This window comes from Pristiophorus japonicus, chromosome 8, assembly GCF_044704955.1.
Source record: "Pristiophorus japonicus isolate sPriJap1 chromosome 8, sPriJap1.hap1, whole genome shotgun sequence".
Lineage (NCBI taxonomy): Eukaryota > Metazoa > Chordata > Chondrichthyes > Pristiophoridae > Pristiophorus > Pristiophorus japonicus.
Window position 1 is genome coordinate 112,728,804 of NC_091984.1, and position 23,709 is coordinate 112,752,512.

A 23,709-nucleotide genomic window follows, 5' to 3' on the forward strand; every position below is an offset into this window, starting at 1 on the left:
CAGCTGATGCACAGGGCAGCGTTCTGTCTCCGGATTGCCCCCGGGGTTGCCGGCTGGTGTCGCGCGCGTTCAGCACTGGGTTATTAAGCGTCAAGGGCCAGAGCGAGCAGCATCTGGCATCGAGTGCATGCGAGGCTTCCACACACTGCCAACTAAAGTGAACCTGTGTGTGTGTGTTTTTTTAAAAATTAGATGGTGAACGTCTCCTCCAATTTGCTCCTTTGTCTTCATTGAGACCACACACACTTGTGGGAAAAAAAAATAAGTGTGTATATATATATCTATTCGTCTGACACAGGTACACTACATAGCTGGAAAGAATGGTGGACTTAGAAAATGAAGTGCCTCCTCTTCCTCCAAGGTACCGATTTCGTGACTTGCTCCTGGGAGATCAAGGTTGGCAGGCAGATGACAGGTAGGTCCAGTTGGTGATTCTTTCCCCCCCCCCCCCCTTTTTAATAGGCGTTTGAGTGCTGGCTGTCGCGGATGTTTGGAGAAGACGCGCAATTTTAATATAAATACAACTTGTTACGCACATTGAAAAGTTTGTTCCTTTGCTTTGCTGAAATATTGGTAAATACAATACACATGTGTAGATGCTTATACAACTCAGGTTACAAAGGTTTCGAGCTTCGATGCCAAGAAAAAAAAATCATTCAGATTCATAATGTGGTTGATTAACAGAGCTGTCAGAGATGTTTATCGTTTCCCGTTCTCGCCGCATGTCCCTGTTAACCAGGTGTAGATAGTTATGGCTTTATGTGCATTTATTAAGGTCATCGTACATGATCGAAACCAGCACTACTAATTCACTGGTACAGTAACGTTAGAAAAGCAACCTTCCGAAATTTAATTTAGATTCCAAACTCTTTCCGGCTTTATCTAGATACAAGGACCTGATCGAAGTATCTGCCCCTATGTTCTCGCTGTAAAGTAATTTACTAACACGCACAGTCTACTGCCATGATGTATTGTGTATTTAAAAATTGCAGAGAAAATTGTCCGTAAATTCTTACGTAATAATGTTAATTGGGATACAATTTTGTAAACAGTGAGAACACCATGTGTAAACTAGCTTTAATAGTCTTGTATAGCAATCGAGAGAAGGAATTGTATTTATGTGGAGACATATCGGACATTAATTTCATTGCAAAATCTCTAACACCATATTATCTTCATTCTTAAGTACTAAGTTCTAACTTTATTACTACTGAACGAAATATTCAACTCCTGAATTTATTTTACTTATTTATTGCAGGAGTGGGAGACTGGAATTGTTTAAGGCATTCAAATCAAAGCCTGCTAATGGTCATGACTGGCAAACTGAGTTGGAGCAAAGGGGAGAAATATCAGGAGGAAGGTTAAGGGAATCACTTTTTTTTAAAAACAATCTATTGAACTCCAGACTCAAGCCCAGGAGAAAAAGGTGTAGATTGGTCTGGAGGAAAGTTGTTAGAGATTTCTAAGATAAAATACATGGATGTATGGGTACATTTAGTGATTTATTTTATTAATTTTTGTTGTGTTTATTATGTTATAAATTTAATTGAGACCTAAAAAGTCCATTGCTTGTAAAGCAGCATAGCTGCCCAAAGAGGTTGGAGTAAAATTGCTTTGAGTGGTTGGTTGTTTGGTCTTGTAGTACTTGCTGGTTTGTGAATAGTAGCATTAAAATGTTTTTTTTTGTGATTTCTGGTCATTTAGTAGTTTTTCTAGCAGTTTAATAAATGGATTGGAATGTGTGTTTTTTTGGTTCCCATTGGTTATTTGAGCTGATCAGCATGGTTAACGTACCTGAATGTTGATCCGATAATTTTTTGCCTAATTAACATATGGCCTCTTTGAGGACTGATACCTTGAAATGGTATGAATGAATTATATAGACATGCAGTGAACTAAAGACTTTTAAATATATGGACGACAAGTTGAAGTCCTGTAGTATTGCATATGGGGAGTTGAGACCAAGTGTAGTTTTCAGATGAAGCAGGGTTAAAGACCTGCGGTCGGGGGTAATTGGACCAGATCATGCAGTTGTAATTCGGTCCCCACTTTAAAAATCATACATCCTGCCCTTATTTTTATATATTTATTTTAAATTCTTGTGCCTATATTTACAATGGTCCATGTAATTCATGTTGTAATTACACCCTCCTGCCTTTGGTGCAACACTTCCATTGGTGGAGTGTAATTACAGTATGACCAGTTTACAGAGGTAGTTTACATTAAAAATATGGACACAGGAATTGACAATGAAAAAGGTTAAGGGAACTGCATACAGATGAAACATTTTTAATATAGTATGAGTTTTCAAATTCCTAATGTTTTGTTCCATGTTAAAATAAGCATTCTACTGTAAAACTTGATTTTTTTTCTCAAATAGAATAAAGTGTTAATTTAATAAAAATAAATTTGGACCATTAGTGGCTTTTTGGATAGGAGTGATCTTTACAAAAAAAAATCAGATCTCCAGCAGCCAGAGTTTGAATTTGTAAAACTAACATTAATTTGAAGAAAAAAATCATTATAGTTTTCAATATAAGGCATGACCAATATATTCCTATAGTTTCAAGTGAATTGCAGGCTCAGATCTTAACATATTGTGATTTCAAAATTTTCTCAAGGTAATGATTCCTCAAAATATAGAAACATGTACATTACTGAATGATCTACAAGTTGCACTAACATGACAACTACAGTTTCTTATCCCAGTAACATAAACTACCTCTATTTCAGATGTGTAATGCTGAAGTGATATCATAGTAGGAAGTTGAATGAGTTTAAATGTTAGACTTGTGCATTCATTTAGCTTATTCAATATTAATTATGATACTGAATCTCAAAGGGATTCTCAAGAGATATTATATTCTGGTAACAATGGAACTTGATTCATTCACATCATATGTGGTCTCTCTAGCATAATCTTGTCTTTTTCCACCATGCCTTAAGTTGAAAGGATTAATATTTATCACTAAATATATAAGAAATAAGAATTAAAATGTAATGCAACCATTTTGTCAATAGGTAACAAGAACATGAGAGCATGAAATGAGAAAAGGCTATTCATCCATTGCGCCCATTCTTTCCACAGACCCAGGCACAATCCACAATATCATGGACTCAATAGAACGCATTTCATTTTCTGGAGGAACGTTTTAGCCAAGTTTTTCCCCTACTTGCAAAAATTCCAGAGTACCTATCTAACTTTTCATTTTATACTATATAGAGCCTGTCAGCTGCCTCCATGGAAGGAAATTCCAATTGTTCCAGCAACTCAGTAAGCTCACATGTGAAGCAGTGTACAATTTTTTTTTCTATAGTTATCTATCGTAGTCAACATTCCTTCCTTGACCAACATCGCCATAAATTAGATTATCTGGTCATTTGATCATTTGCCTTTTGAGACCTTGCTGTGTACAAATTAGCTGTTACATTTACCTATGTAACAGCATTGATTGCTCTTTAGGGACTATGGGACATCCAGAGGATCCGAAAAGTGCTGTCTAAATGCAGATACTCCTTTCTTTGTTGCCATCTTCGCTCCTTCCTTTCTACTTCCTTCCATTGTTGTAACTCAATTTTGTTTCTAACCAGATAAATATCTAACCCCTCCCCCCACACCCCCATGAAGGTGTCAATAAACCAAGACCATAAAAAAGCAAACCAAGCACTAGGATTTATTTCTAGAGATAAAGAATTGAAAAGTAAGGAAGTTATACGAAACCTGTACCAAACCTTGGTTAGTGTACTGTGTACAGTTCTGGTCGCCATATTATAAAAAGGGGATAGAGGGTGCAGAGAAGATTTACACAGATGATACCAGAAATGCGAGGGTATACATTTCAGGAAAGGATGAACAGACTCTTCTCTTGAAAAAAGGTGACTGAATGGGGACCTAATAGACGTCTTTAAAATTATGAAAGGTTTTGATAGAGTGGATACAGAGAGAATGTTTCCACTTGTGGGGAAGAGCTTAGAGGCCATCAATATAAGATAGTCAGCAAGTAATACAAGAGAGAATTCAGTAGAAAATTCTTTACCCAAAGAGTGGTGAGAATGTGGAACTCTGTACCACAGGGAGTGGTTGAAGTGAATAGTATAGATGCATTTAAGAGGAGGCTAGACAAGCATATGGGGGAGAAGGGAATAGAGAGTTATGCTGACAGATTTAGATAAAGAAAGATGGGAGGAGGTTCAAGTGGAGCATAAACACTGGTAATGGACTCATTGGGCTGCACAGCCTGTTTCTGTACCATATATCCTATGTAATCTTATATATAATCACCACAACATTAACTGCTTTATTTGGGTTTCCGCTACATGCAAATTCAGGTACAGGGCAATTTCGGTAGAGCAATTTCACGAGAGGGTCCCCGCCAGACTGTAAGGAATCGGCGCGGCGGGAAAGTGGGCAGAGCAGTCCCAGACACTGCTCCAGTTCTGAGGAAGAGCAATTTACAAAATGGTGGCCCCTCCATGGAGAGTTAGCAGCCATTCCATGCCTCCCCATGGCCACCACTTTCAGGTCTTATCGGAAAGGACAATTTCAGACCCCAAGTGTTGCCTTACCAATAATCTATAAGTGGTTAAACTAATTTGTTTTGATTATTAGCTGGCACTTTTAGGAGTGTTTCTTATCACCTAACAGTTGACTCTCTAATAATGTGCTCGTAAAGGATAGCCACAACACTGAATCAGACCAATATTCCCAAGCTCTGGGGTTAGTGATAAGACTTGGCCCAGATTGTGTGTGGGCTCCATTAAAACTCCTAATTGTAGTTCATAGTATATAAATTGATCACATGAGAAATTCCAAGTTTTATTTTTGATCTCCTCACTGCTTTAGCACTGCTTCCCTGCTCTGTCTTCTAGCACATGGATTTTCTTTTTAAAAAAAAAAAGGTGCAAATGACAAATTACAAATGTAAGTTGCAATTTTCTTGGAGCTTATATACTGTAGTATCTTTGGAACATTATCTTTTTGCAGCTGTATTTTTATACTGCAAAGTTCCTGTTGCAGATTTTTGTCACAGCAGTGTACTTGACAGTAGCCTCTTCATAGAAACATAGAAAATAGCAGTAGTAGGACGTTCAGCCCTTCGAGCCTGCACTGCCATTTAAAATGTTCATGGATGATTCTCTATCTCAACACCATATTCCCGCTTTCTCCCATACCCCTTGATGCCTTGTGTCTAGAAAATCAATCTATCGCCTTCTTAAATATATTCAGTGACTTGGCCTCCACAGCCTTCTGTGGTAGAGAATTCCACAGGTTCACCATCTGAGTGAAGACATTTCTCCTCATCTCGGTCCTAAATTTCCTACCCAATATCCTGAGACTCTGACCCCCTTGTTCTAGACTTCCCAGCCAGGGGAAAACATCCTCCCCACATCCAGTATATCCAACCCCATCAGAATTTTATACGTTTCAATGAGATACCCTCTCATTCTTCTAAATTCTAGTGAATACAGGCCTCTCCTCATACGACAGTCCTGCCATCCCAGGAATCAGTCTGGTGAACCTTCATTGCACTCTCTATGGCAAGTATATCCTTTCTTGGGTAAGGAGACCAAAACTGCGCACAATACTCCAGATGTGATCTCACCAAGGCCCTGTACAACTGTAGTAAGATATCCTTGCTCCTGTACTCAAATCCTCTTGAAATGAAGGCCAACGTACCATTTGACTTCCTAACTGCTGGCAGAACCTGCATGTTTGCTTTCAATGACTGGTGTACCAGGACACCCAGGTCCCTCTGTACATTGACATTTCCCAAGCTGTCACCATTTAAATAATACTTTTTTCCTTTATGTTTTTCCTACCAAAGTGGATAACTTCACATTTATCCACGTTATACTGCATCTGCCATGTGTTTGCCCACTCACTTAACATCTCAATTGCCTTGCAGCGTCTTTGCATCCTCCTCACAACCCCACCTAGTTTTGTGTCATCATTATGTATATACACCTCTATTTCCTGTCAGTTAACCAATTTTCAATCCATGCCAGTATATTACCCCCAATCCTAAGTGCTTTAGTTTTGCACACTAACCTCTTATGTGGGACTTTATTAAAAGGCCTTCTGAAAATCCAAATGCACTACATCCACTGGTTCTCCCTTATCTATTCTATCAGTTACATCCTCAAAAAAACTCCAGTAGGTTTGTCAAACATGATTTTCCTTTCATAAATCCATGTTGACTTTGTCTAATCCTGTTGATATTATCCAAGTGTGCCATTATCACATCTTTACGCAAGTTTACACTCATACTCTATTTTTCCCCTCTTAAACAATCTCTTAGTCCTTTTTTGCTGAGTTCTAAACTGCTCCCAATCCTCAGGCTTGCTACTTTTTCTGGCAACTTTGTATGACTCCTCTTTGGATCTAATACTATCCTTAATTTCTTTTGTTAGCCATGGTTGGGCCACTTTTCCGTTTGTGTTTTTGCGCCAGAAAGGAATGTATAACTGTTGCAATTCATGCATTCATTAAATGTTTGCCATTGCCTATCTACTGTCATGCCTTTTAATAAATCTAGCCAATTTATCATAGCCAATTAATTCTTCATACCTTCGTAGTTTCCTTTGTTTAGATTTAGGACCCTAGTTTCAGATTGGACTACTTCACTTTCCATCTTAATAAAAAGACTTCAATCATGTTATGGTCACCCTTCCTAAAGGACCCTGCACAACAAGACTGTTAATTAACCCCTTTTCATTGCACAATACCCAATCTAGGATAGCCTGTTCCCTCGTAGGCTCCTCAACATACTGGTCTAAAAATCCATCTTGTACACACTCCAGGAATTCATCTTCCACACTATTATTACTAATTTGGTTTGGTCACTCTCTATGTAGTTTAAAGTCACCTACGATTACTGTAGTACCCTTGTTGCATGCATCTCTAATTTCCTGTTTGATGCCATCCCCTACATTACCACTACTGTTTGGAGACAACTCCCACCAATGTTTTCTGCCTCTTGGTGCTCTTTAGCTCTACCCAGACTGATTCTACATCTTGATTTTCTGAGCCAATATCCTTTCTCACTATTGCTCTGATTTCATCCTTTACTAAATGCCACATCACCCCCTTTTCCTTTTTGCATGTCCTTCCTAAATATTAAATAGCCTTGGATATTCAGTTCCCAACCCTGGTCACCCTGCAACCATGTCTCCATAATTGCAACTATATTGTATCCATTTACATCCATTTGCACTCTTAATTAGTCTACTTTATTACGAATGCTTCGTGCATTCAGATACAATGCTTTTATATGTCTTTTTAACATTATTAGGCATCCTCACGTTTTTTGGTAATATAGCCCTATTTGTCTTATCGCTATTTTTTCTTACCTGGGCCCTATTATTTGTTAGTGGCACTCTTGTTTGTATGCTCTGTCCCTTCCTGACATAATCTGGTTATCCTTACCACAATCACTTTCCTGCATTGCTTCCTTTGCTTTTCTCTTTAGCGTTCTAGATTTCTCTCCACTGGGACCCTCCCCTTCCTTATTTAGTTGAAAGCCTCCCGAGTTATTAGATTCGCTGGAATTCTGGTCCCAGCATAGTTTAGGTGTAGTCCACCCCCATGGAACAGCTCTCTCTTTCCAGAGTATTGGTGCAGTGCCCCATGAATCGAAACCCACTTCTCCCACACCAACCTCTGAGCCACGCATTCATCTCCCTGATTCTATTGACCCTATGTCAATTTGCTCGAGGCTCAGGTAATAATCCAAAGATTATTACCTTTGTGGTTCAGCTTTTCAATTTAGTCCCTAGCTGCTTAAGCTCTTAGCAGAATCTCTCTCTTAGGTACCAGTGACATAGGTAGGACTATGTGTACCATGACAACTGGATCCTCCCCTCCCACTCCAAGTTCTTCTCCAACCCAGAGGAGATGTCCTTTACCCTGGCACCGGGTAGGCAACACAGCCTTCAGGACCCATGCTCCTGGCTGCAGAGAACTTTATGTATCCCCCTAACTATACTGTCCCCTACTACAACCACCATCCTCTTTACTCCCCCCACTTGAATAGCTTTCTGCACCACAGTGCCTTGGTCAGTCTGCGCGTCCACCCCACAGTCTGCAGACGTCCACAAGGATTGTCTCATTTCTATAGGACAAGTGCAGGGACTGAGGCTCCTGCAATACTACCTCCTGGATCCCCTTACCTGCCTCACTCGCAGTCACACCCTCTTGTCCCTGACCATGTGTCAATTCTAAAGTATTTAATCTAGAGGGTCTGGCTGCCTCCTGGAGCAAAATGTCCAGGTAACTTTCTCCCTCCCTGATGTCTCAATGTCTGCAGCATGGACTCCAGCTCCTCAACTCTGAGCCGAAGTTCATTGAGCTGCAAACGTAGTTGCCCTGGACCAAAACATCCAGAAGCTCCCACATATTGCAGCAGCAACACATCTCCTGTTTTCCCATTGAGAACTGGTTGGCAGACAGGAAGCAAAGAGTAGGAGTAAATGAGTACTTTTCAGAATGGCAGGCGGTGACTAATGGGGTACCACAAAGTTCTATGCTGGGGCCCCAGCTGTTTACATTATACAGTAATGATTTAGACGAGGGGACTAAATGTAGTATCTCCAAATTTGTGGATGACATTAAGTTGGGTGGCAGTGTGAGTTGCGAGGAGGATGCTATGAGGCTGCAGAGTGACTTGGATAGGTTAGGTGAGTGGGCAAATGCATGGCAGATGCAAAAATGCAATGCTTTATTGATACCACATTGGCATCTATTAAGGCCCATAACCACAATTGATGGCACATATGATGAGGAAAGGTTTTCAATCAATCAATGTGCTGGTAGTATCTAACCACAGCAATAGGGTAAAGTCCAAGCACAAAATCCCATCAGCAGCCATGATGCTTACACTTGGTGGCAGTGCACTGAGCCAGCATGATTTGAAAGGCGAGACAGACTGGATGGCTGTCTGCTAAATGACTAAGGCTACTCCCTGGAAGCTACCATTTAGGAACCCCCCAACAGAGGTGGAATGGAACTCTGATTGATTAAGTTGATGGCTCTACCTAAATTCTGATCAATCACACAAATTAATTGTCTGGATATGGCTCCTGTGAATTGCCTTGGGATGTTTTACTTTGTTGAAGGCACTATATAAATGTTTGTTGTCTGCAAACATGTGGAAGGCCTCTAACCTTTGATTTGTTCATTTCTTAAATTAATATTAATCTTAATAAAATTCATTATTCTTTAATGTGGGTAACTATAGTGGAAACTAATGATCAGACAGCAGTTCGAGATTTTAATGACTGTATAAATGCAGTAAGTTTTGCTGATGCTAAAAAAATTCTTAACTCTTCCTCAATATAGTATGTAGGAATAAATTAGTTTTACTCCGCTTTTCCTACATTGTTGTTTAAAATGATAGAAACGTAGAAAATAGTTGCAGGAGTAGGCCATTCGGCCCTTCGAGCCTGCACCGCCATTCAATAAGATCATGGCTGATCATTCACCTCAGTACCCCTTTCCTGCTTTCTCTCCATACCCCTTGATCCCTTTAGCCTTCAGGGCCATATCTAACTCCCTCTTGATTATATCTAACGAACTGGCAACAACAACTCTGCTGTCGAGAATTCTAGAGGTAAGCAACTCTCTGAGTGAAGAAGTTTCTCCTCATCTCGGTCCTAAATGGGTTACCTCTTATCCTTAGACTGTGACCCCTGGTTCTGGACTTCTTCAAAATCGGGAACATTTTTCCTGCATCGAACCTGTCCAGTCCGGTCAGAATGTTATATATTTCTATGAGATCCCCCCTCATTCTTCTAAAATCCAGTGAATACAGGCCCAGTTGATCCAGTCTCTCCTCATATGTCAGTCCGGCCATCCCAGGAATCAGTCTGGTGAACCTTCGCTGCACTCCCTCAATAGCAAGAACATCCTTCCTCAGATTAGGAGACCAAAACTGAACACACTATTCCAGGTGAGGCATCACCAAGGCCCTGTACAACTGCTGCACCACTGCTCAAGCCACATATTCATCTGAGCTATCCTGCGATTCCTACTCTGACTAGCACGTGGCACTGGTAGCAATCGGGTGCCGCAGGGCTCAGTGCTGGGACCCCAGCTATTTACAATATACATCAATGATTTAGATGGAGATATTACATTCAATTCCTTCAAGTTTACAGACAACACTAAGCTGGGTGGCAGTGTGAGCTGTGAGGGGGATGCTAAGAGGCTGCAGGGTGACTTGGACAGGTTAGGTGAGTGGGCAAATGCATGGCAGATGCAGTATAATGTGGATAAATGTGAGGATATCCACTTTGGTGGCAAAAACATGAAGGCAGAATATTATCTGAATGGCGGCAGATTAGGAAAAGGAGATGCAATGAGACTTGGGTGCCATGGCATATCAGTCATTGAAAGTAGGCATGCAGGTACAGCAGGCGATGAAGGCAGCAAATGGCATGTTGGCCTTCATAGCAAGGGGAATTGAGTATAGGAGCAGGCCGGTCTTACTGCAGGAATCGCAGGATAGCTCAGATGAATATGTGGCTTGAGCAGCAGGGAGGGATTCAAATTCCTGGGGAGGTGGGACCAGTACAAACCAGACGATCTGCACCGAGGCAGGACTGGAATCAATGTCCTAGGAGGAGTGTTTGCTAGTGCTGTTGGGGAGGAGTTAAACTAATATGGCAGGGGGATGGGAACCAATGCAGGGAGGCAGAGGGAAATAAAATGGAGACAGAAGCAAAAAACAGAAAGGAGATGAGTAAAAGAGGGGGGCTGAGAAACCCAAGACAAAAAACAAAAAGGGCCACTTTGCAGCAAAATTCTAAAGAGTCAAAGTGTGTTAAAAAAGGCAAGCCTGAAGGCTCTGTGCCTCAATGCAAGGAGTATTCGGAATAAGGTGGATGAATTAACTGTGCAGATAGCAGTTAACGGATACGATGTGGTTGGCATCACGGAGACATGGCTCCAGGGTGACCAAGGCTGGGAACTCAACATCCAAGGATATTCAACATTTAGGAAGGATAGACAGAAAGGAAAAGGAGGTGGGGTGGTGTTGGTGGTTAAAGAGGAAATTAATACAATTGTAAGGAAAGACATTAGCTTGGATGATGTGGAATCGGTATGGGTGGAGCCACAGAATACCAAAGGGCAGAAAACGCTAGTGGGAGTTGTGTACAGACCTCCAAACAGTAGTAATGTTGGGGAGGGCATCAAACAGGAAATTAGAGGTGCATGCAATAAAGGTGCTGCAGTTATCATGCGTGACTTTAATATGCATATAGATTGGGCTAACCAAACAGGAAACAATACAGTGGAGGATGATTTCCTGGAGTGCATAAGGGATGGTTTTCTAGACCAATACGTCGAGGAACCAACTAGGGGGGAGGCCATCTTAGACTGGGTGTTGTGTAATGAGAGAGGATTAATTAGCAATCTCGTGCGAGGCCCCTTGGGGAAGAGCGACCATAATATGGTGGAATTCTACATTAGGATGGAGAATGAAACAGTTCATTCAGAGACCATGGTCCAGAACTTAAAGAAGGGTAACTTTGAAGGTATGAGGCATGAATTGGCTAGGATAGATTGGCGAATGATACTTAAGGGGTTGACAGTGGATGGAAAATAGCAGACATTTAGAGACTGCATGTATGAACTACAACAATTGTACATTCCTGTCTGGCGTAAAAATAAAAAAGGGAAGGTGGCTCACCATGGTTATCGAGGGAAATCGGGGATAGTATTAAAGCCAAGGAAGTGGCATATAAATTGGCCAGAAATAGCAGTGAACCTGGGGACTGGGAGAAATGTAAACTCAGCAGAGGAGGACAAAGGGTTTGATTAGGGCAGGGAAAATAGAGTACGAGAGGAAGCTTGCAGAGAACATTAAAATGGACAGCAAAAGCTTCTATAGATATGTAAAGAGAAAAAGGTTAATAAAGACAAACGTAGGTCCCCTGCAGTCAGAATCAGGGGAAGTCATAACTGGGAACAAAGAAATGGCAGACCAATTGAACAAGTACTTTGTGTCCTCCTTTGTGAATACAGAACCAAACAACCTTCCGGATATAAAAGGGGTCAGAGGGTCTAGTAAGAAGGAGGAACTGAGGGAAATCCTTATTAGTCGGGAAATTGTGTTGGGGAAATTGATGGGATTGAAGGCCGATAAATCCCCAGGGCCTGATGGTCTGCATCCCAAAGTACTTAAGGAGGTGGCCTTGGAAATAGCGGATGCATTGACAGTCATTTTCCAACATTCCATAGACTCTGGATCAGTTCCTATCGAGTGGAGGGTAGCCAATGTAACCCCACTTTTTTTAAAAAAAGGAGGGAGAGAGAAAACAGGGAATTATAGACCGGTCAGCCTGACATCGGTAGTGGGTAAAATGATGGAATCAATTATTAAGGATGTCATAGCTGCGCATTTGGAAAGAGGTGACATGATGGGTCCAAGTCAGCATGGATTTGTGAAAGGGAAATCATGCTTGACAAATCTTCTGGAATTTTTTGAGGATGTTTCCAGTCGAGTGGACAAGGGAGAACCAGTTGATGTGGTGTATTTGGACTTTCAGAAGGTTTTCGACAAGGTCCCACACAGCGATTAATGTGCAAAGTTAAAGCACATGGGATTGGGGGTAGTGTGCTGACGTGGATCGAAAACTGGTTGGCAGACAGGAAGCAAAGAGTAGGAGTAAATGGGTACTTTTCAGAATGGCAGGCAATGACTAGTAGGGTACCGCAAGGTTCTGTGCTGGGGCCCCAGCTGTTTACATTGTACATTAATGATTTAGACGAGGGGACTAAATGTAGTATCTCCAAATTTGCGGATGACACTAAGTTGGGTGGCAGTGTGAGCTGCGAGGAGTATGCTATGAGGCTGCAGAGTGACTTGGATAGGTTAGGTGAGTGGGCAAATGCATGGCAGATGAAGTATAATGTGGATAAATGTGAGGTTATCCACTTTAGTGGTAAAAACAGAGAGACAGACTATTATCTGAATGGTGACAGATTAGGAAAAGGGGAGGTGCAATGAGACCTGGGTATCATGGTACATCAGTCATTGAAGGTTGGCATGCAGGTACAGCAGGTGGTTAAGAAAGCAAATGGCATGTTGGCCTTCATAGCGAGGGGATTTGAGTACAGGAGCAGGGAGGTGTTACTACAGTTGTACAGGGCCTTGGTGAGGCCGCACCTGGAGTATTGTGTACAGTTTTGGTCTCCTAACTTGAGGAAGGACATTCTTGCTATTGAGGGAGTGCAGCGAAGGTTCACCAGACAGATTCCCGGGATGGCGGGACTGACCTATCAAGAAAGACTGGATCAACTGGGCTTGTATTCACTGGAGTTCAGAAGAATGAGAGGGGATCTCATAGAAACGTTTAAAATTATGACGGATTTAGACAGGTTTGATGCAGTAAGAATGTTCCCAATGTTGGGGAAGTCCAGAACCAGGGGTCACAGTCTAAGGATGGGAAAGCCATTTTGGACCGCGATGAGGAGAAACTTCTTCACCCAGAGAGTGGTGAACCTGTGGAATTCTCTACCACAGAAAGTTGTTGAGGCCAATTCACTAAATATATTCAAAAAGGAGTTGGATGTAGTCCTTACTACTAGGAGGATCAAGGGGTATGGCGAGAAAGCAGGAATGGGTACTGAAGTTGCATGTTCAGCCATGAACTCATTGAATGGCGGTGCAGGCTCGAAGGGCCAAATGGCCTACTCCTGCACCTATTTTCTATGCTTCTATTAGTTAGTGCCTGACATTCTGAGAAATATAATTTTCAATGCTTTCACTTGGACATAGAAACCAAATCTGATATTGCCTTCTTATATTCATTATATTTTGTTCAAACTGTATTAGTGCTAGTGTTTGTTGTGTGCCTTTGTTTCATCTACAAAAGTGTCCCTGGAGCTAAGACATTGCTCACATTGTAATCTTTCTCTCTAAATATGTTAATAGGAATTTGGTGGAAAATGTTCTTATTTTCTCCATCTTTAGTTGTGGCAAATGTTTGTTGTGGTTAATACCAGCTGGAGGCTGCTGTTAATGTGAATCAAACTATATAAAAACAAACAAGTAATTCAATGGCTCATCACTTACAACAAGATGACCTCAAGGTATGCTGTCATGTTATGGATGGAATGGAAAAGGTAATAAAGGCAACAGAGGCTGCATACAGAAATGGTGCATCAGTCTAATCAACATTGCTATTTGGTGATTTTGTTTCAATGTGAAAACTATTGTAAATGGATAGAGGATATATTCATATCTTTTTATAGTATGAGGAAAAGAAAAGACTGGGATGAAGGGCCATATAGCCCATTGAAGCTTATCCCCCAGCACCTCCCATCATAAACAACCCCCGCTGATTTTGTCGACACTGTCCCATCTGCCAAACCCAGTGTCCAACCTTTCCAAGAAGTCTTCGTCACTCATTTCAAACATGACGCACACCATATGTCCATTCTGTGGAGCTCTGTTAGTGGGTTGCAGGAGGGAGGACTCAGTGAATTACGGAGCATGAGTAAGGAGAAACAAATGGTAGAGATATTATTGGATGATTTCAGCGCAAGTGCACATACTGGGCTTGCAGGCAAAGGGAGTTCGATTTGTGACCACTAAATTTCATAGAGACATTTGAAAGTGTGCCAGGCAACTTGGAACATTTGTGGGCGAGTCTGGGGGTGTCCAATATCTACATCTGTATAAAGTTGCATGAATACTAACTGAGCTGCAGAGCACTACGAAGAATATGGCTATTCCTGGGCCTGCTTCAGTGGTTCCCATTTACCAAGGTCCTACGTGCAACCATAGTTTCATCTGACTAGGGGTATGGAAACCTTGGCCATGAATATATAGCAGTTTGTCTTGTCCAGATTCAACATGCTGGCAAATCAGATTGGAGATAGCTGAAATGCAGGGCTATATTGATCTCATAACTACTCAATGGTTTGTTCTCTCACAATCATGGAACTTTACAGCCCAAAAGAAGGCCATTTAGCCCACCATGGCTGTGCCAGCTTTTTGATCGAGCAATCCAAAATTAAAACTAAAGCAAAATGCTAGAAATCTGAAACCAGAACAGAAAATATTGGAAATACTCAGCAGGTCAGGCAGCATATGTGGAAAGAGAAACAGAGTTAAGGTTTCATATCGATGAACTTTCATCAGTACTGGAAGATGTTAGCGATTTTAACAGTTTCTAAACCAGTACAGAGCCAGGGAAATGGGCTGGCACTGTACTTGTTTATAACTGTTGAATCTGCTCTACACAAATGACTCCAGACGTGATGGCATGGAGGACCAGGCAACCACTGCACTATTATCACATGGGGTCAGAAGTTGCAGGGATATCCAACGTCACAGTACAAGGAAATACAATACTGCATGAATCCTGAGGGGTGCAGACAGTCTTCACACTCCACCTTCCACTGGACAATCATTTAGAAAGAGCATATTGTTCCGGTCCTGTGAAACCTCAGTAATTCCCAGTAATACCTCCATTACATTAGAAAGTGCCAGGGGAAAAAAATATTCCCTGTATTATTTCATACTAAAATACATTTAATCTAGGATCAAACACCTCTGTTGTCTTCTCTAGCCAATACTTTTAGAAAATAGTTAATATTTCAACTATTCCATGCTCTTTCATTTTATTGTAACTTTTAGTTTTTAGGGCTGTACTTTCTTCAACTAAAGTTAATTTTTTTTAAAGTAGACCTTGGTGAATAGTAGAGGCAGATGTGGAAAACACAATGAGCTTTTCTTAAATTATGACTATTCCAGGGGTTATCTTGCATAAATTCTAACTTCCCACCTTGTAACATATGTTGGTAGAGCAGCTGAAGGACAGAGTCAGGGTGAGTTGCTAATCCATGTGCTTGCTTTGTTAGGCCAGAACAAATTGAACATGCTCAAACTAAACCAGGTGATAATAAATTATGCTGCTTTCCCGTTTTTAAAAAAAAAAATATATGTATTCCCCTCTCAAATACAACAAAACTATGGTCGCACTTTTCCCAGCATTATATGTACCACATAACAAAAACTCCTGACATTTTTTTTCTTTTAAATGAACTACAAATTAACTACAAATCCAATTTAATAACAGGTTTTCCGGAGCCTTCCTGGTCTCCTTACTGAAGGTTTTGGTGTTGAACCAATTTTCAGGCTGTTTTGTTTTGGCTCCGAACTGAAAGAAGTAGGTACCACCACTCTGTTTCCCCACTTGATACAACATTGCTCACAATACAATTTAGTATGACAGTTATAGAATGGTTTCAACTCTGTCCATACACTGATCAGTCCATCCATTCAAGGTGTTTTAATATACTCTTTTCACTACCGAGTCCTTTTGAGTCTCATCTGCAATCTGAGTTGCAGTCACGGGAAAGTCTTTGTCAACTGCACCTTGAGTGAAAATCACAGTTTCACTCCCAACACGAGTCCTCATGTGGCAACCTGGACAAGGCATCTGTGATTGCATTTTACTTTGAAGTGCAATATTCAATCAGATAATCATATTGTGACAACAACATTGCTCAACATTGCATTCTTGATGCAGCTATTGCAGGGACGGCAGATTTGGGCCTGAATGGTTTGTGATCGGTTATCAGGGTGAACTTTCTGCCAATCAGGAACTGTTGGAATTTTTTGGTTTCAAACACCATGGCAAGTGCTTCCTTTTCAATTTGCACAAAGTTTCTCTCGCTCTTTGAGGGTTCGCAATGCGAATGTGATTGGTTTCTCTTTGCTATCATCCATTACATGGCTTATGACTGCTCCCACAACATAACTGGAAGCATCACACGCTCATTAAGCTCACATTTTGTGTTGTAGTGGACAAGTAGAGCATTGCTAGAGAGACTTCTCTTACAAGTGCCGCAACCTTCCTGTTGCGCTTGCTGCTTCTTCCTATGGACATCCTTCTTTAGGAGCTTGGGCAATGGAGCTAAAATGGTCACTAACTCAGGTAATAAATGTCCGTAGTACTGGACCATTCAAGGAAAGATCTTAACTCAGACACGTTCTGTGGTTTTTGAGCATTGATGAAAGCATCAACCTTTTCCTTAAATGGTTGCATGCCATTTGCATCAACTTTCAGTCCAAGGTACGCAACCTCGGGCTACACAAAAGCACATTTACTCTTTTTCAATTTGTCATTGTGGGAATTCAACCTTTGAAGCACTAAATCTAACACTTCTAGATTTTCTTCCTCACTGCTTGTTGAGATCAGTATATCATCTTGATTGCATAAGCAATTTGGAACTCCTTACAAAATCTTATCCATCATAGCCTGGAAGATTTTGGGGAGAGGACTTTACATCATAAGAACATAACAGAAGAACTCCCATATTGCTCAAAAGTCTGTCTATCTCCACCTTAAATATATTCAATGACCCAGTCTCCACAGCTCTCTGGGCAGAGAATTCCACAGATTTATGACCCTCTGAGAGAAGAAATTCCTCCTCATAGTTTTAAATGGATGACCCCTTATTCTTAAATTACGCCACCTAGTTCTGGATTCCCCCACGACTGGAAACATCCTCTCTGCATCTACCTTGTCAAGCCCCCTCAGTATCATATGTTTCAATAAGATCACCTCTCATTCTTCTAAACTCCAATGAGTGTAGGTCCAACCTGTCATCCTTTCTTCAACCCTCTCATCTCCAGAATCAACCTAGTGAACCTTCTCTGAACTGCCTCCAATGCAAGTATGTCCTTCCTTAAATGAGGAGACCGAAACTGTACACAGTACGCCAGGTGTGGCCTCACCAATAACCTGTACAGTTGAAGCAGGACTTCTCTGTTTTTATACTGTATCCCCCTTGCAATAAAGGCCAACATTCCATTTGCCTTCCTGATTACTTGCTGTACCTGCATACTAACTTTTTGTCTTTCATGCACAAGGACTCCCAGGTCCCTCTGTACTGCATCATTTTGTAGTTTCCATTTAAATAATTGCTTTTTTATTTTTCCTGCCAACGTGGATAACCTCACTCTTTCCCACATTATACTCCATCTGCCAAATGTTTGCCCACTCACTTAGCCTGTCTATATCCCTTTGCAGATTTTTTGTGTCCTTCTCACAACTTGCTTTCCCACCCATGTTTGTATCATCAGCAAACTTGGCTACATTACACTTGGTCCCTTCATCCAAATCATTTAATATAGATTGTAAATAGTTGAGGCCCCAGCACCGATCCCTGTGGCACCCCACCAATTACCGTTTGCCAACCAGAAAATGACCCATTTATCCCCACCCTCTGTTTTCTGTACGTCAGCCAATCCGCTATACATGCTAATATATTACTCCCAACCCCGTGAGCTCTTATCTTAAGTAGTAACCTTTTGTGGCACCTTATCAAATGTCTTCTGGAAATCAAAATACACCACCTCCACTGATTCCCTCTTATCCACCCATTTGGCAGCTTGGTGTATCAGTACAGTCCCTTGTGTGTGTTGATAGTGAGACACTGTTGACTCTCTTTGTCAACATTTATCTGAGCATAAGCATGCAACAGATCAATCTTGGAGAAAACCTTTGGCCCAGAGAGTGCTGCATACAAATCTTGTGATGTAGGTAATGGGTCCTGCTCATCATTAACTGCTTGGTTAATAGTAACATTGTCACCACCGCACAAGCATACAGTTTTGTCTGCTTTGGGCACGACTACAATCTGGGTAACTCATTCATTTTTATCAGATTTCACTAGCACTCCGTTCTCTCTCAGCTTCGCTAGCTCCTCCTCCACCTGACCTTTCAATGCATAGGGGAACTGCTTTGCCTTACAATAGACAGGCTTCGCATTGGACTTGATGCAGATATGCGCATAATACCCAGTGATGCCCTCATAACTGTCTGTGAACATGCTCTCGTACTTGTTCAGCATTGTGTCGAGTCGCTCCTTTGAAGCATCTACACTGAAGATGTTTTTCCAGTCCAGTTTTAACTTTCTCAACCAGCCTTTGCCCATGAGAGTTGGCCTGTTGTAGCTCGCGACAATAATAGGCAGCTTTACTGACTGGCCATTGTGGTGAACTGTACAGTCCATTTATTCACATGTCTCTTAAGATTTCTTCGGAGTAGGTTTTTAACTCTATGGTACTCTAAGTGGTATTTAATTAAACTTACTTTCTTATGTGTCCTTACTCATGATGGAGCAGTTGGCTGCCGTGTCAATACGCATATCAATATATTGCTTTCGCGACTGATAGCATTGGCGCTAATGGCATAGATACTGTAGATGCCTAGTTCTTCAACATCAGCTGTGCTCACTTCAATATTGAGAACTCCTCCCTTTTGTTGTCGCTGCTTTGCATTGCCACTTGAATGGTTTTTACTTCCTGCTTTAGATCTAGCTGTGCAAGCTGTTGAAATATGGCCTTGCAGTGAAAACACTTCACATTTCTGTATTGGCAGGACTATGGTGAGTGATTTCCATTATAGCTGAATTTACTGAACTGCTCTCTCCAACATGCTTTTCACTTGGTCTCACAGCTTCAGGTTTGGCAGTGGCTTTGTGACTGTAGACCTCAGCTGCAATTGTCACTTGAGTTAGACGGAGCTCCCTAGCATTCTGAGATGACATCTCCATAGCTAGAGCAATTTTGCATGCGATGTCAAACATTAAGTTCGGAGAGTTCAGTAACTTGGACTGTGTGCGCTTTTCTACCAGTCCACAAACACACTTAGCACGCAAAGCACATCCAAAAATGTGCAGAAGTTACAATGCAAAGACAGGTTCTTAAGAGCTGCAATGCACTCACTCAGTTTCTGGTAAGAAACTTATAGCTCTCTGCTATTTCGAACGGCTTTGAGTCAAAATTGTCCTAGAGTTTCTCGACAATGTCTTCAAACGACACATCCTTCGCTTTCCCTGCCACGAGGAGGCTTGGCAATGTTCCATAGACATCTGGCCCAATCTCCGTTAGAAAAATTGTTTTCTTCTGTTTACGAATTATTTTATTTTGAGCTTGAATATTCTCATATGCACCTTCAGTCTCAATAATATTAGACTTAAAAAAAAAAACATTTCCACCCATTCAATGTAAGAACTGAATGATTTGCAAGCTCGTTCATAGATGCTGAGGCTTCCATTGAATCCCATAGGCGCGGCCATGATTGTCCCAATACCGTCGAACAGTGACTGAGCATGCTACCTGTGTACCTGTAAGAATCAACGCCCCTATTGCTGTGTATACATACACGCGAAGGCAAAACACAGACAATACTGCATCAGCAGTAACGGTAAAACATCTCAAAAATTCAGTTTAGGTGTTACACATTCACCGTAAACTTTTCCACTCGAAGGTTGAACATTGTGTCCTTCCATGATCCCTAAAAATGGCTTTCGGATCCCATCCTCGTCACCAAAATGTAATATATGTAGGTAGAACAAATGACAGGCTGAGACACGGTGAGTTGCGAGTCCTTGTGCTTGTTTTATTAGGTCAGAGCAAACTGAGCAAGCTCATACTAAACCATGTGACAAATCATGATATAATACATGACTATTCTTTTACTGTTATATGAAAGAAGATTTTGTGCTTAATCTCTCAACATTTTTGTACCTCTTTTTAATACATGTTACATTCTGTATTAATACATTTCCTTACTTTCATTCATTTTGAAACTCTTTACCAAAGCACCCAACCTTTATGTCAATCTTATACCAGTTACCGTACTCGGAATTTTGCAGATAGCAACCAGTATGCTATATATTACAGAATTACCCAGATTACCCCTGCATTGTCCATGAAGCATAATTACTTCTCTATGACTCTAGAGCAATTAAAATTACAGTTTAATAATTTAGCTAGTTTTATGAAGCTCCCAGAAGCAATCAATAGTATTTATGTAGAACTGCCAACAACATTATTGAATTAAATTGATTTTGGTAGGAAGGGAGGGTTTCACTCACTAGTGTAGACAGACGTACATACTGTCCAAATATGTGTAAATCTTTTCCTTGAGGGCAGCGAATCGATGCATGCTGTACCAGCCAGTTTGCTTCCTCAGGGAATTAAAAGGCATAATGGTAGACAAGCAATGGCTAGCATTTAAAGAATCAATACATAATTTGCAACAAATATACATTCCTTTTTAAGTCACAAAAACCAAAGAAGAAAAGTGATCCAACCATGGCTAACGAAAAGTTAAAGATAGTATTAGATCAAAGGAAAAGGCTTATAATGTTTCCAAAAAGAGCAGTAAGCCTGAGGATTGGGATGATTTTAGAATTCAGCAAAGGAGGACCAAGAAATTGATAAAGGGAAAATAGAATATGAGAGTAAACTAGCGAAAGATATAAAAACAGATGGTAAAAGCTTCTATAGGTTTGTCAAAAGGAAAAGATTAGCGAAAGTAAATGTGGGTCCCCTACAGGCTGAGACAGGAGAAATTATAATGGGGAATAAGGAAAGGGCAGAGAAATTAAACAAATACTTTGTGTCTGTCTTCACGGAAGAAGACACAAAAAACCTCCTGGAAATAGTGGCATATCAGGGGTCTAGCGAGAATGAGGAACTGAAAGAAATTAGTATTAGTAAAAAAAAATAGCACTGGATAAATTATTTGGACAGAAAGCCGATAAATCCCCTGGAACTAGGGTTTTGAAGGAGGTGGCTATAGAGAGAGTGGATGCATTGGTTGTCATCTTCCAAAATTCCACAGATTCTAGAATGGTTCCTGCTGATTGGAAGGTAGTTAATGTAACCCCGCTATTTAAGAAAGAAGGGAGAGAAAACGGGGAACTACAGACCAGTTAGCCTGACATCAGTAGTAGGGAAAATGCTAGAATCTATTATGTGGTAACAGGGCACATAGGAAAAAATAATAGGATTGGGCAGAGTCAACATGGATTTATGAAAGGGAAATCATGTTTGACAAATCTGTTTAGAGTTTTTTGAGGTTGTAACTAGCAGAATAGATAAGGGGGGGCCAGTGGATGTGGTATATGGATTTTCAGAAGGCATTCGATAAGGTGCCACACAAGAGGTTATTGAACAAGATTGGGGGTAATATAATAGTATGAATTGAGGATTGATTAACTGACAGAAAACAGAGAGTAGGAATAAACAAGTCCTTTTCAAGCTGGCAGGCTGTAACTAGTGGGGTGTGATAAGGATCAATGCTTGGGCCCCAGCTATTCACAATCTAAATCAATGATTTGGATGAGGGGACCAAATGTAATATATCCAAGTTTGCTGATGATACAAAGCCAGGTGGGAATGTAAGTTGTGAGGAGAATGCAAAGAGACTTCAAGGGGATATAGACAGGCTAAGTGAGTGGGCAAATGGAATATAATGTGGAGAAATGTGAAGTTATCCACTTTGGTAGGAAAAATAAAAAAGCAGAGTATTTTTTAAATGGTGAGAGATTGGGAAGTGTTGGAGTTGGGGAACAAAGAAATGGCGGACCAATTGAACAAGTACTTTGGTTCGGTATTCACTAAGGAGGACACAAACAACCTTCCGGATATAAAAGGGGTAAGAGGGTCTAGTAAGGAGGAGGAACTGAGGGAAATCCTTATTAGTCGGGAAATTGTGTTGGGGAAATTGATGGGATTGAAGGCCGATAAATCCCCAGGGCCTGATGGACTGCATCAGGGTACTTAAGGAGGTGGCCTTGGACATAGCGGATGCATTGACAGTCATTTTCCAACATTCCATTGACTCTGAATCAGTTCCTATCGAGTGGAGGGTAGCCAATGTAACCCCACTTTTTAAAAAAGGAGGGAGAGAGAAAACAGGGAATTATAGACCGGTCAGCCTGACATCGGTAGTGGGTAAAATGATGGAATCAATTATTAAGGATGTCATAGCAGCGCATTTGGAAAGAGGTGACATGATAGGTCCAAGTCAGCATGGATTTATGAAGGGGAAATCATGCTTGACAAATCTTCTGGAATTTTTTGAGGATGTTTCCAGTGGAGTGGACAAAGGAGAACCAGTTGATGTGGTATATTTGGACTTTCAGAAGGCTTTCGACAAGGTCCCACACAAGAGATTAATGTGCAAAGTTAAAGCACATGGGATTGGGGGTAGTGTGCTGACGTGGATTGAGAACTGGTTGTCAGACAGGAAGCAAAGAATAGGAGTAAATGGGGACTTTTCAGAATGGCAGGCAGTGACTAGTGGGGTACCGCAAGGTTCTGTGCTGGGGCCCCAGCTGTTTACACTGTACATTAATGATTTAGACGAGGGGATTAAATGTAGTATCTCCAAATTTGCGGATGACACTAAGTTGGGTGGCAGTGTGAGCTGCGAGGAGGATGCTATGAGGCTGCAGAGCGACTTGGATAGGTTAGGTGAGTGGGCAAATGCATGGCAGATGAAGTATAATGTGGATAAATGTGAGGTTATCCACTTTGGTGGTAAAAACAGAGAGACAGACTATTATCTGAATGGTGACAGATTAGGAAAAGGGGAGGTGCAACGAGACCTGGGTGTCATGGTACATCAGTCATTGAAGGTTGGCATGCAGGTACACCAGGCGGTTCAGAAAGCAAATGGCATGTTGGCCTTCATAGGGAGGGGATTTGAGTACAGGGGCAGGGAGGTGTTGCTACAGTTGTACAGGGCCTTGGTGAGGCCACACCTGGAGTATTGTGTACAGTTTTGGTCTCCTAACCTGAGGAAGGACATTCTTGCTATTGAGGGAGTGCAGCGAAGGTTCACCAGACTGATTCCCGGGATGGCGGGACTGACCTATCAAGAAAGACTGGA

At 41.2% G+C, this 23,709-nt stretch overlaps 1 protein-coding gene across 3 annotated transcripts in view; it reads left to right on the forward strand.

Annotated features, from left to right (window-relative positions):
- The first annotated feature begins 320 nt into the window (after positions 1–320).
- Positions 321–23,709, forward strand: part of LOC139268148 (potassium channel subfamily T member 2) — a 1,179,460-nt gene continuing 1,156,071 nt past the window's right edge. For all 3 annotated transcript variants that reach the window (XM_070886186.1, XM_070886187.1, XM_070886188.1), the window contains exon 1: positions 321–415. In XM_070886186.1, coding sequence (XP_070742287.1) covers positions 321–415 — 95 coding nt within the window. The remainder of the gene's footprint in view (positions 416–23,709) is intronic.